The 13,434-nt window shown below is 44.1% G+C and overlaps 1 protein-coding gene across 2 annotated transcripts in view; it reads right to left on the bottom strand.

Moving 5' to 3' along the window:
• Nucleotides 1–456: 456 nt before the first annotated feature.
• Nucleotides 457–13,434, bottom strand: part of ECRG4 (ECRG4 augurin precursor) — a 33,256-nt gene continuing 20,278 nt past the window's right edge. Inside the window, exons 1-4 of one of the 2 annotated variants that reach the window (XM_083820821.1) lie at nucleotides 4,518–4,687; nucleotides 3,987–4,034; nucleotides 2,753–2,910; nucleotides 457–832 (exon numbers count right to left, since the gene is read on the bottom strand). In XM_083820821.1, the coding sequence (XP_083676947.1) occupies nucleotides 671–832; nucleotides 2,753–2,910; nucleotides 3,987–4,034; nucleotides 4,518–4,608 (459 nt within the window). In that variant the 5' untranslated portion in view covers nucleotides 4,609–4,687 and the 3' untranslated portion in view covers nucleotides 457–670. Of the gene's footprint in view, nucleotides 833–2,752; nucleotides 2,911–3,986; nucleotides 4,035–4,517; nucleotides 4,688–13,434 lie in introns of those variants that run through there. The other variant, XM_083820820.1, reaches the window with a different exon arrangement.

Raw genomic sequence — 13,434 nt, 5'->3', positions numbered from 1 at the left:
TTCTTCCTTGGAGCCCTGGTCCTGAAGAATCCTTTCCTTTCACAAGCTTTGGAGGCAAGCAAGCTTCACTACACTGTATTTAGCTTTCGTGAACGTCTTTCTCCTTGCCCCAACAGGAACTGTAAGGGTGCCATATCACACAAGTTTGTAAGGCTGTGGGCAGTGGGTATGGAAATATCAGAGGAGGCAACATGGCAGCTTTCATTTGAGAGGATTTCTTTTTTCTTTTCCCCTAGGAATAACTGGATTTGTTTGTTCACACAAATGTGAATCAGCAAGCACATCTGATATGTATTGGCATATATTATATGCTCTATATGCCAGGCTAGATGACATAATGTAATTTTACAATTGGATGTAGGAAAGCAAATGAAAAAGCCTTTTAAAAAATAATCTCTAGTAATACCAGCTCAGTGAAACTCACTCTACTCAGCTCTACTAAATAATGGAAAATTGTTTATTTTATCAAAAAAAGCTTTATTTCTATAACACTTTATATATAGTGTACTACTAAGTAACAATAGTTTAAAAAAGTCATATTTCTCTTTTCAAAATCTGGCAGCTCCTTTACACTTGCTATTCTACACGAACAGCAGGGAAGCGGGGCCACTGTGACTCAGCCTTGTCCATCGCGGCCCTATAGATACCAGCTGAAGGAGGAGAAATGGCATTAGTAATCATCGTAGTTGACGCCTGCCCCATGCCTGAAGGTGTGGGGGTTCCGTGGGCCAATTGGTGAATCCTCATCGTAGTGGTGCTGGTAGTATCCACCGTAGTACTCGTTGCCACCGCGCCCTAAGCTCGTCCAGTAGGACATGTCGTCTTCAAATTTCTGCCAGACAAAAAAAAAAAATAAAAGTAAATAAATAAATCCTTGCTGTCCAAGAATGGAACTTTACAATGAAGAGAATGAAAGAAAAAAAAAAAAAAAGCAATTTTTCTTTTTTCCTCCAGAAATTCAGATCCTTCACATAATTGACAAAACTAAATCCCTACATCCAAGAGGTTTTGTGACTGCACCAACTTTCTCTATGGGACATATCCGGACCCTGATCTGGTCCTGATGTCCTGACCAGCCCCACCTGGGACCCACCATCCCACAGCCCTGCTCTCTATGCAGTGCTTAAACTGAGAGCATCTTCCACTGGAACACATGCTGAACACCATTAATATTTCTGCTACCTTTTCAACAGAAGTCTATAGAAACATTTCAATGTTTTGCATTAAAAATTGAAAATTTGTTCTGTTGCCCTATGTCTTCCGTCACAAGGTCCCTGAGTGCAAAATGGGTGAAAGAACCCTTCACTTTTTGGCTCTGATGTCTCACTTATTTTATTTTTCGTGTTTAATTTTCAATCGAATATGCAGCTATAGGCAGTAGGCAGTTCAATTCTGTACACGGCAGCAGTGGAAAAACAGTATGCAAGGATATCAAATACTTGCCAAGCCAAAGCCTTTCCATATGAATGACTCTTTGGAAATATTTTTGGCCGAGATTTGAAAAAAAAGTTTTGCAAAATACACAATGGGTAAGTATGGCCTAAGTCCTTGCTAAAGCATGGCTGGAACACAGTTATTTCATTGTTAAAACTGTGTCTTAATACTCCAGAAAACCTCCTAAGTGGATTCATTGTGTCCCACAACAGGCCTTGTTTCATTTTCGTCAATGCACACAGCAACGTGCAGTGAGGAATACATCTTATCTGCACGGCTTGTCCTTGCTACTTAACCTCTTGGGATTTGCACCCAGTCTCCAGTTTGGGAGCCACAATGCTGCGTTTGTTATTTTTCCTACTGTGTAGGGGGTATAGCCATGCTGTTAAAAAGTAACTTGTATCTACATAATGTCCAGGAGCAACAAAGAAACGTAGCCTTCATTATTGCAGTCCAAGCAAAGGATTGTTTTTAATTGTTCCAGCTTTGAAAATGAGTGCATTCATCTTCTAAGCAATGCATGTAACATGAAGGTCTAAAATGTATTCCAGCTTGCCTGTGCCCGTGCAGTCTCATTAAACACATTCATGCAGCTGACAGAAGCCAGGAATTCAATGTCTATATCTATTTTTACCTCTTATTTATGTACAAATTATTCCACACGTGGGACTGCAAGTAAATGCACATTTTCCACTCTCTTTCAGTGTCTGTTGAGCAGGGCTTTGTGCAGCGTGCATATCAGCTGGGAGCTCTTGCTTCCACTCCAGTGTTTATACAAATTAACTGTTGTAGGGAAATATATCCTTATCATTTGAAGGGAGCACATTGCCAGGCAGATTTCCTTTCACATTTAGAGTCAAGGCACAGCTGCCAGTGCTGGCGGGGGCCGGGAGCTGTGCAAGAGGCAGGTGACGGTGGTGCGATTTCATTGCAGAACGCCACCCAGGACCAGCCTGGTGTGCCTTTCTCAGCGTGTTTAGAAGCAAATTGATTGAGTCGAGCCTGCCAAATTCATTTCCTGAAACACAATTGATTACCCCGTCTGGCCGTCTATTTCTCAAGGCAAACTTTGTCTCTAAGTCTGTAACCGGTTAAGCTTAGGTTCAGTAGAAGGCAAGAATTCCTGCCAGGATTTCAACACTGTTTTGTCTATTAATAAAAGTACGTGGAACAAATACCAAGCTTATATTTCTGTGCAACATTTGCTATTTAAACCAGACGAACAAAATCGCAGCATCCGACCTGCGACCAGGAACAGGGCAGCCCCACTCCCAGTGGCTCACCCCGAGCCCTGACGTTTCTGGGGTGCCTCACTCACCGCCTCGTCGAAGCCCAGGTACAGGAACTGCTGGTACCACTGCTGCACGTCGGGCTGGCTGCGGTCCCACAGCTGCCGCTTGTGGCGTCTCAGGCTGCTCAGGAACTCCTTGGCCGCCTTCTCTTTCACTGACACCTCGGGCTTCACGGCGGCGGGGGCTGGAATTAATTTCCCCCCAAAAGACACGCCAGGAAATTTTTTAATCAGCCTGAAATGTACCCCACTGTAAACATTTCTTTCTTTGTGTTCATTACCTCTGTCCTTGGCAGTGCAGTGTATGTAGCGGTAATAAAAACAGGGACTGGCAATACAGTACAGTTTCGCAGCTATTCCTATTCTCTTGGATTTTGTAACAGCTATTCTGAGCTTGAAGACATGTTAAGGGTGGAATTTAACTCAATAACCCGAACAGAGGAAAGCAGAATGGACTGTGTGTGCTGCAGCCACAGGAGAGGGAAGGAAGACAGGAGGTGAAGTTACAAAACCTGAAGCAGCTGGAGAAACGCATAGCTCAGGGGATGTGGGCGAATGCTCTCAACATGCCAGGCCTGCAAATAAGGGGTTTGTTGCTGCTGGAGGAACGCAGGTACGTCTGAAAAGTACAGCAGTGAGAGCCAGCCAGCCCCTGCTAAGCACAGTGGTGATCTTCCCATCAAAGCAGCGCAGTGTCCCGTGATGGCTGGTTGGGCTTCCTGAGAAACCAGGAGCATGCACAGGGGTAGGAAGAACATCTCGCCCGCGAGGATCTTCCCCCTGGTCTGTCCCTCTCACTGGGAGCCAGAACAAAAGCCAAAAGTTGCTGGGGTGCAGGAATGGCTGCTGCACACCTATTTGCAGGTATCGCACAAGGACCTACACGATGCAGGGAGCCCGCATGCAAGGAAAGCGTCCCCGGCGTGCAGGGCTGGGAAAAGCCCACGCTGGGAAAGCCAGGTGCTGCGTCCTGCTGCACCACGGCCAGGCACGCAGAGCAAAGGGAAGGGATCCCATGGGGACAGCAGCAGGACCCACAGGGACATGCGGGCACGGGCACCACGGAGCTGGCACTGTGCTCGCAGGAGTCACGTCACGCATACTTGTGCATGGCCAGCTTTGGTCTAGGTGCTCATACAGCGCTCCTCTGGCCGCTCTCTGAGAGCCGTGAGGACACTTTTAGAGCTGTGATTGATGGCAGCTGAATCACACAGGGGAAAAAGAAAAAAAAAAGAGGGAAAGCAATTTGCTGTCTCTTTACCTTCTCGTTTTTGAAGCATCAGTTTAAGCTTATTTCCTCTCGAAACGCCTAGAGAAGCAAAAATAAGACATACTTCAGCTAGCCACTCTATTTAGCGAGACAGAAATAACAACAAAACAGTCGTATCTCAAAGAGCACACAGAGAGATGCCGTAGCTCCCCTCCACCGAGGGAAAGGCTGGAGAAAGTTTCCACCGGCGCTCCCGCTTACACGCCTGGGTGCAACACGAGCTACAGGGAAGCCCCCAACCCTCCGGCACCCTTTCCCCGGCAGTTTTGGGGCGGGAGCCCCACCACCTCGTTCACCTGCCGCAAAGTTTGCCTTTTCCAGCAGAAGGTCTCCGTGCGGCGACAGAGCAGCCGGGCTGGGACGGGCACCCTGGGGAACTGTCACCGAGCGGGCGTCCTGGTGGCCAGCCCCCAAACCCTTAATGCACCCCAAAACCAAGGCGCTGGTGGGAGATGCTCGTCCCGCACTAAGCTGGGGGGGGCTGCGGCGGGGGGGGGGGATGCCCCCCGAGGTCTCACTCACCGGGGGCCGCGCAGAGCAGCGGGAGGAGGAGGAGGAGGAGGAAGAGGAGGAAGGCCCCGGGCAGGGCCCCGCGGGGGCACGGAGGAGGCATAGCGGAGAGCGGCGTCCCCGCCGGGCCGGGGCGAGACGGAGCGGAGCGGAGCGGGGGGAGAGGGGGAGAGGCGGCGAGGGGAAGCAGCGCCCGGCCCACGCCGCGCCTACGCCCACGCCCCAGCACGGGGCCCCGCCGCTGGGTGAGAAGGAAAAGAAAAAGGAAAGGAAAAAAAAAGAAGAAAAAAGAAAAAATGAAAAAAGAAAAAAAGAAAAAAGAAAAAAAGAAAAAAGGAAAAAGGAAAAAGAAAAAAGAAAAAAGAAGAAAAAAGGAAAAAGAAAAAAGGGAAAAGAAAAAAAAGTAAAGAAAGAAAAAGAAAAAGAAAAAGAAAAAGAAAAAGAAAAAGAAAAAGAAAAAGAAAAAGAAAAAGAAAAAGAAAAAGAAAAAGAAAAAGAAAAAGAAAAAGAAAAAGAAAAAGAAAAAGAATGAAAAAGAAGGAAAAAGAAAAAAGAAACAAGAAAAAAGTTTAAAAAAAAGAAAGAGAAAAGAGAAAAAAGCAAAAAACGAAAAAAAAAAAGAAAAAAGAAGGAAAAGGAAAAAAAGAAAAAGAAAGGAAAAGAATGGAAAAGAAAAAAGAAACAAGAAAAAAGTTTAAAAAAAAGAAAGAGAAAAGAGAAAAAAGCAAAAAGCGAAAAAAAAAGAAAAAAGAAGGAAAAGGAAAGAAAAAAAGAAAAAGAAAAAGAAAAAGAAAAAGAAAAAGAAAAAGAAAAAGAAAAAGAAAAAAGAAAAAGAAAAAGAAAAAGAAAAAGAAAAAGAAAAAGAAAAAGAAAAAGAAAAAGAAAAAGAAAAAGAAAAAGAAAAAGAAAAAGAAAAAGAAAAAGAAAAAGAAAAAGAAAAAGAAAAAGAAAAAGAAAAAGAAAAAGAAAAAAAAGAAAAAGAAAAAGAAAAAAGAAAGGAAAAAGGAAAAGAAAAAAGAAAGAAAGAAAGAAAGAAAAAAGAAAAAAGAAAAAAAGAGAAGAGGAAAGGGAATGGGGAAGGGGAGAGGAGGGGAAGGGAAGGTTAATTTAAAAAAAAAAAAAGAATTGTTAACCAAAGGTACTCTCGCTGCAACACTTAGCACATCCTCCCCCAGCCGTACTCCAAGTGCCCCCTCAGACCATACCGAGCCGCCTGCTCTGTGTGCAGCAGGCTCTGTTCCAGCCTGTGCGAGCAGCTGCTAGCCGTAATTGAGGGCTTACGTGATTTTTGTGTCCTTTGTGCTTGAACGTGTAGTTAACTGTGTTTCGGTAGCACAAGGCATGCACTCTTCTGTTTAGCTTTGCACAGCTTGCCAGTTTCCAGCCGCATTAATTTTTGTGGTTCCATGTAATCCAGTATTAGCAGACAAAGACTTCTCAGCTATTCATATAGGTTTTTTGTTACAGCAGAAATGAAAAAAAAAAATATGGCCGTAACATGTCATTTAACATTTCTCTGCGTATTAAGTCAGTTTGTCAGTTGCCTGTAATATGGATGAAATTGAGACCTTGTCTTGGTGGGAGAATGAATCAGAATTAACCAAAGGTTAAGGTTTTTTCTGCCTCCCCTCCTCTCCTGTCTTTCCACCCTCCCTCCCTCCTCCCAGGTCCATGGAAGACTGCAGTGCATTTAAACTGAGCTGCTTCAAAAACCATTAGGATTTATTTTTCTTCAGATAGACAGGTTTAGCATGTAATAAGAACTGGAGGCCCAAAATCCAAACTCACTAACCAGAAGTCCCTGCTCAGCAGGACCAGATCTGTAATGGCTCCTAAGCTTACTGTGCATTTTCCCATTTCAGGCTTAAGTTCCCCTCGGTGAATTCAGCTTCTCTCAGCGTCTTCCTCTGCAAACATCTGAAACAGCCCAGATTAACCGTGGAGAAATCCTTGTCCGCCCTGGACAGAAACCTCTCTCTTGACTTGCAGCAGAGACCCACAGCTCTTAGGAGACGGTCATGGTTTTCTCGCTGCCCGCTGAAGCAGTGCCAGGGTACGGGGAAGAATGCAGGAGGTTTTAGAGGAGAGGGTGAGTGAGAAGAGCAGGGCTAAAGCTCAGGCCCCCTGCTCATCCCATGTCCTCCGAGCAGCGATCCCAGCGACCGAGGGGCTGACACAGGAGCCAGGTCCCCTGGGCCACCTCCCATGCAGCTGAGAACCAAAATTATTGTCCATTTTATCACTGCCTCTGAGTGTTTCTTCCCTGTTGCTGCATGTTTTGAGCCTCAGTGCTCTCAGTGTGTAAGGCCGTGTTGCAGCAAGCGCCTGTTCTTCAGCATCAATGTGCTCTTTCATTAGCTTAACTTTGATGGTCTCTTTACTAAAACCATTTGGCTTTTCTTGGAAAGCTGGCTGCAGAAAATAACTAGGAGCACAACAAGCAGACTACATATGCAAGGCTGCATGAAATACACATGAAGTAGATAATTTATAAAAACTGGGCAATCACTCGCAAACATTTACATCCCGCTGCTATTTTTGATAATGGCAAACCACTATTTTGTCCAGCTGGTCAGTTCACAACAAGTCTTGCGTGTAAGCTGATTCTCTGCAGAATTTCAGGTACTTGGTGCATCTGGAGCAAGGGAATACAATGCAGTGAATCTCATCAGTGCACTGGATATATCACCGTGGCTCAAGAAACTGCCCAGATGAAATGCTATCTTGTGAAACTCAGAGAATGTATTGACTTGAGTACAAGGTTATTGTAGAAAATCATTGCTCCGTTGGTGGAAGAAATGATTGACAGGAGAATATAATGCTCAAGGTTAAACTGAATGCTGCATCTTTCCAGAAAAAGTCACTTTCTCAGCTCAGGGGATAGAAGTTTTGAACATATATATAAAAAAAAGTTGTTAAAAATATAACACAATCTCTTTTCAAAGCCAGTGCTGAAAGGTGACCACTATTTTTTCCAGTAGCAATCTTTATTTCTATCCCAGGTTGTTTTAAGGACTAGCACATTGTTGCCCTGGTGTTGCAGTAAGACACACTTTTCTGCTGAGCTTGTGACTACTGCATCATTACTGGAAGTGTGTACCTTCAGATGAGTACTCATGTTTATTGATACACCTGTGGTGCCCCTTTCTGGTATTTGCCATTTAAAAACACAATCACCGTGCATGCTACCCTGACAGTGCAGTGTTTTTCAGGTTCTCTTCATTAACAATAGCACTGCTCTCTTTAAATTACCCTTTTCTTCAGCCCAGCTTACGGTTTGGAGTCTAAGGAACTCCTGCCAATTGCCTCCTGCCAACTTGCTTTCTCTTCAGAGCCTGTGGCACACCGTGTACCTTTTTTGGGAGGTAAGCAAATAAGATCCCATCTGATTTTTTATTTTTATTTTTTAATGGTTCTGCAACTCACTACAAGTCTGCCAACAGTCTGAGTGACCTTGTTTCATCTCTGTGATCTCTGCATTTACACTTACAGTTTTTAAACCCAGTGGCTTCTACCTAAAGTGACACGGACATATCTCTGTCATGAAGCATCACTGGGTTTTAAAGCATCTACATTCCTTTATTATAGTTATTATTGTACATTTGGACTAAAATTAAGTACAGACAGATTCGTGAATAGCAGAAAGTCACCCTAGCTTTTGTATCTCATCACAGCAGCTGTTGAGAGAACTTGTTATGTTCATTAAAATGTAAGAGAGATCATCAGTATTGCCATTCAAGGATATCCAGAAATTCAATGCACAAAAAACATGTGAAAAAGTTGATCTTGGTTTCTTTCCTTTTTCCTTTATTAGGCTTCATGCTTTCCAGATTTTCAACACAGTTATGTTTTTAAATATAGTGTATTCTTTTATAATCAAAGGACTCCTAAGGCTGGATTTTCAAGGAAGAAAAACAACAAATATAATGAGACATGGTAAAATGGTGAGACCTGGCTTCAGTGTAACTAAGTAGGTAAATAGACATGGTGGACACTGGCCAAGGACTGCAGGAGGCAACACTTCTTCTCAAGCAGAGAAGCACCACAAAGATTTTGATGGTCCACTGACAAGACCTGTCGGATTGAGAACCGGGCAGAGCTGAAGTTTTCCAACACTTAGAAAATTGTTGTTTTCTGTTAATGAGTTTTTACAAAACATCCCAACCATCTTGCCCTGGTAGCTAGCCTTAGGATGGAGGCACTTGGCACTCCAAATTGTTTCTGCAGCCTGTTCCAAGAAAACCACAGGAGTCGTGTTTTTCTGCCAAACGGAAGAATATTTAAGTCATCATCCAGTGACTCCCAAAACATGTTGAGTTTCACACTACACTTTCTCCTGCTCCAGGGTCTTCCCAATAGTGACAGAACCAGCCCCAAGTCCCAGGACAAACCCTTTTGCTTCAGGGAAATTTTATTTTTCACTGACTACAAGTTTTGCTGGCCTTGATGCATGGTCTGTGTCTGATAGGAACAAGAGCATTTCATCCATTGCAACTTGCTTGGTAGCAGCAGTACTTTGATCAATGCTACTAATAAACATTAACCTTTATATTTTCCATAGAAAATAGCTTAAAATACAGTATTTCATTTTTCCCCCCATAGTCTTGGCTACTACTGGTATTTTCTGCAGCTTCTGGCTGACACTGTCAGATAGGAGGTTGTGGCTGTCAGTCTGTCTTTCTCCCTTTACTGACAGTAATTTCCTGCCCTCACTATAGAATTAACCTTATTGCTCTCATGATGAGCACAGTGAGAAGCAGGTTAGTCCAGCAATGTTATCTGGCCACAACTGCCTCCTTTCGTTAGGTGACATACAATAGAGGGATACAAAAAATGCTCTCCCTAAGAAGTCCTTCTCCTTTTTCTCTTCCACTGCCTCCAGTACATTTTTGCAAGCATATAGCAAGTCTGCAAGTTGGGTCTAACAGGAAAGGAGAGGGACTGTAGTACATTTAAACGTGTCTTTTTACCGCAGACTGATCTCTTTCAAATCATTCTTTCTTTTACTGCTGTCTCTAAGGGCTCTTCTTTTAATGCTTTAGAATGTTTTTTTCTGAACTCGTATTTCTGAGCTATTTTTGACTTATATTCGTTCCCTTCTTTTATTATACCCATCCAGAATGCACGTACACTGTTAAAAAAAGAGACACTGCAAATCCTCAAAGATTAGTAAATGCAAAGTATTAGATGTCTTAATTTTAGCAGTTTGCCTTTAGCATCCCCTTCCTACACAATATTGCTGTCTTAATGGTTTGTACACCCTTCTGCTCTTTCCCCAAAACTGGACTTACTCATGGGGTGGTTGGTGCTCATATAATAATAATATATATATATACATAATAAAACAGCTATTTAATGTTGTGCTGTGCTGCCAGTTGACTGTTCATGGTGACCAAACCCTTCCCCACATAGCTGCTCTGTCCCACATGCCATTGTCTCTCAGTCCTCCCAGGCCCCCAGCCAAATTCTCGTCACAAGATCATTATTTCCTCCTCATGCTTCACCAGAAAGCTGGTCTGGGGGCACAGCACCATCACACCAGCAACAGCTAGACCAGGGGAAGCAGCAGAACGTGCTTCAGGCACCTTCAGGCCCTGGGGCAGGTTTCTCAGCCCGAAGGAGCCTCCCTTCACTTGCCACTGGCCCCCCTACAACCCTTTGCAGAGCAGCATATGTGTGTCCTTCCCTCTCCAAAGACTATAACCATAAGAGTCAGCCTTTCCTGCACACAGTTAAGCATGTTATGATGAAGCTGACACAAACTGGAGGACGGACGGAGGCTGGGTTGTTCTTCTCCAGGCAGCTGCCCTATCCTTAAGAGCTGAAGTCCATGTGGTGCCTTGCTACCACCAAGATATAGTTCCCCCTTTCTTCTCCCGTGTTATTTGGCTCTCCCCTCTCTTACTAGCACCGACTCTGCTGCTTTTTGGATCCAATTTGGCATTCACTAAACCAGCAGGGCTGTGTTCAGGTTTACTTTTGCTAGGCCTGTCTTCAGGCCTAGCGAGCTGTGATGGGTTGGCCAGGCAGTGAGCCAGAGCCGGGGCTGAGCAAGAAGGCTGAGGGAGAGTATGTCCAGAACTGGGAATGGGGTGAAACTGGTCAAAGCGACCTTCTCCATTTTGCTGGGGAAGTGTATGATGTCCACCCCACCCTGAGGAACAGTCAAGGGTCAGGCCTCCTCCATAGTCAGACAGCAGCAGCCCAGCAGCCAGACAGTGTGGAGAGGCCTGCCTGAGGCAGGTGCCTGGCATGGAAAATATCTGCCCAAACAGCAGAGATAAGGCAAAGTCACCTGCTGCTGAAAACAGGTGGTTTCTGTCCCCTGGGTTTGAGCACGAGGCTTTGGGAGCCTTAACAGCAGCTGGAGCGTCTCGGCTCTGAGTACGACTCCAAGGTTATCAGAGCGGAAGCTGCTCTCAGCTTTCTGACGTTACCAAGTGTGACCTTATGCCCCCCCTTGATTTGCTGTGCAGCCACTTTCTCAACCTCTGCTTTGCGTCTGTGCCTTCCAGTTTCACCAGCGCCTGCCTAAGCCCTCCCTGTGATGGAGGCTGTGCCTCTGCCCGTTTGATGCTGGATTACATTTCTGATTTACAGCTCAGTTTTTTTCCAGGAGAGTGCACCTTTTGTAGTTCTTGCGTGCTGCTGCTGAGTAAGAGATCATGGCATCTTTAATCTTCCAGCATGAAATCCCGCTGCAGCAAGCCACGCTTGGATGCCAGCAGCTTCAAAGGCAATCTTTACCAAGCTGGCAGCGCAATGCTGCACCGCCACCGACTATGAGCATTTGAGGGGGCATTTTTGCCTGTTGTGATCATTTAAGTGCTTGTCCTGCAAATAGCCACACAGATACTCAATTTGAATCATAAGAGCAGTGTGGCATCCCATTCATCTCAGAAAGATTAAATTCCAGTCTGCTGCTGCTATGCCTGGGTCTTGCAAAATGCCATTGTACAGAAATGTAGCTGCCATGTGAAGGCACGCATTTCATCTCCAGCTCTTTGCTCTCCTGAGGTTGCACTGGGTGCATGAGTATATGCTAATAGGGCTGCACAGCTTCCAGACTAAAGCTGGCTCTCATTCACACAGGCAGAAGAACCTGTCCATGTTTGTTCATGTAGACAAGCCTCCAAAGTCTCTGCTAGCTCCTCTAAGCATGGGCATAATTGCTCTTATGTGATGGAACTATTGCCCTTGGGGATGGCTGTGGCACAGAGGAGCTGCCATCCATCAGCATTGTGTTGGTCCTTCTTGACCAAAAATGCCCCCTTGAGAAAACAAACCCATCTGGGGCTTGATCATTCAACTTTGGGCCAGATCAAATACAGTTTAACCAGAAAGCCAATCTGCTTCAGGAAGGAGAATTCTGGGGCTGCAGTTCTGCAGAATGGAGTGAGCAATTTAATAGCTTTACAGCTACCAAATCCAACACCAAAATATTTTGCTTCCTTCTTTCTTAAGATCTGCTACTATAAACCTTTGTGTCCCCTTCCACTTCCTTTTTTTCCCCCCTAATGAAAACTGCCTCTTCCATGAAACTGCAATAATAATTTCTTAGAAAACATCTTCCTCCTTTAAAATATCTTCTGGTTGCACATCTTGCACTGCAGATCTGTAATACCCTTCCTAGCCAAAGGACAGTGGCTTCATTTTTCAGCGACACCCAGCCTCTAATGCCCCATACCTTCCTCTGAATATAAATACTGTCTTCCTATTAGGTAATGTTACCACCTAACGGTGGCAAAAGAAAGGTACTTTCACCTGGTAATTACTACTAATGATGTAATGGCTGTAGCTCTAATAAACATTGCCTGAAATTTCCTGGGAGCTGGGGAGGACTTGAGCAGGGTATTTGTACACTGGTGCAGGAGAGGCTGTGCAGTAGGATGAGATTCATGGCATCATAGAACGGCTTGGGATGGACATTGAAGGTCATTTAGTCCCAGACTATTTTCTTTCAAGTTGAAGCTGGGATAGGAATATCTTCTCAAAGATGGTCAGTTAAAATTTTATTTTTGCAACTGATTAATGCAGAAGCAGTGACAGCAAGTTAGATGTAATGCAACTTGTTACTGGTAATCACTTTTTTATAGGAGACAGGAAGATAGGATGCTCAATGCCCTTTCCCAGTGAGGAAAAAAACAGGGGTGCACAGACAGTTCATCCTTTGAAGTGTGAAGCACCCAACATGGGAGCACAGTTTTCCCTGTCTGACACTCTGCTTTGCAAATTCTAGGCACCTGGAAAAGAATCCAGGTCCTTTTGATTCAAATGCCCTTGGTTTTAATAGGGTAAACATTTTATCCTTGATCATTTTACATGAAATTTTTATTGTGTGGTTTGGGTTAGACCTTTCATGAGAAATTCTTCTACACTTTAGAAAATAAAAAAGAAAACCACAACACAATATAAACAAATCACAGAATCATTACAAAGCCACTAAATAGAAAAATATGGATTTTTTTTCCATAGCAGTAATCTTTCTTGACTTATTATTTGTGCTTAAGACAAATCATACTGAAACTTTTGGAGAGGAAGGAGAGAAATATATAGCAGAGGCCTTTTTCTTTTTACCTAAAGAAAAAAAAAAAGTGTTTGTTGTAAGGTATACATTTTAGTAAAGAAGACAAAATCCACAAATCTCCACTACTGTCAGCTTTCCTGTGCAGTTCCCATCAAACCTGCAGTCTCAATATCTGAAACAATCAATCAGCCTCCTCTAGCCATGGAAAGTCCTTGCTGCCCAAGGCACAGATTAATTTACCTGTAAGAGCACAGACAGCTCTAGACTAGGCTAAAAGAGAAAAAAGTAAAGGCCAACAGAACACTTACATTTTGGATCTTTATGGACAAATTTCATCTCCTCATGTTTCGTCAGAGGTTTCTCTCCCATATTTGTCTCTGGTTTCCATTGAAATATCATGTA

Source organism: Anser anser (assembly GCF_964211835.1).
Source record: "Anser anser genome assembly, chromosome: 1".
NCBI classification, from domain to species: domain Eukaryota; kingdom Metazoa; phylum Chordata; class Aves; order Anseriformes; family Anatidae; genus Anser; species Anser anser.
Note: the sequence above shows the minus strand (reverse complement) of the source record. Positions and strands in the feature narration are given on the sequence as shown.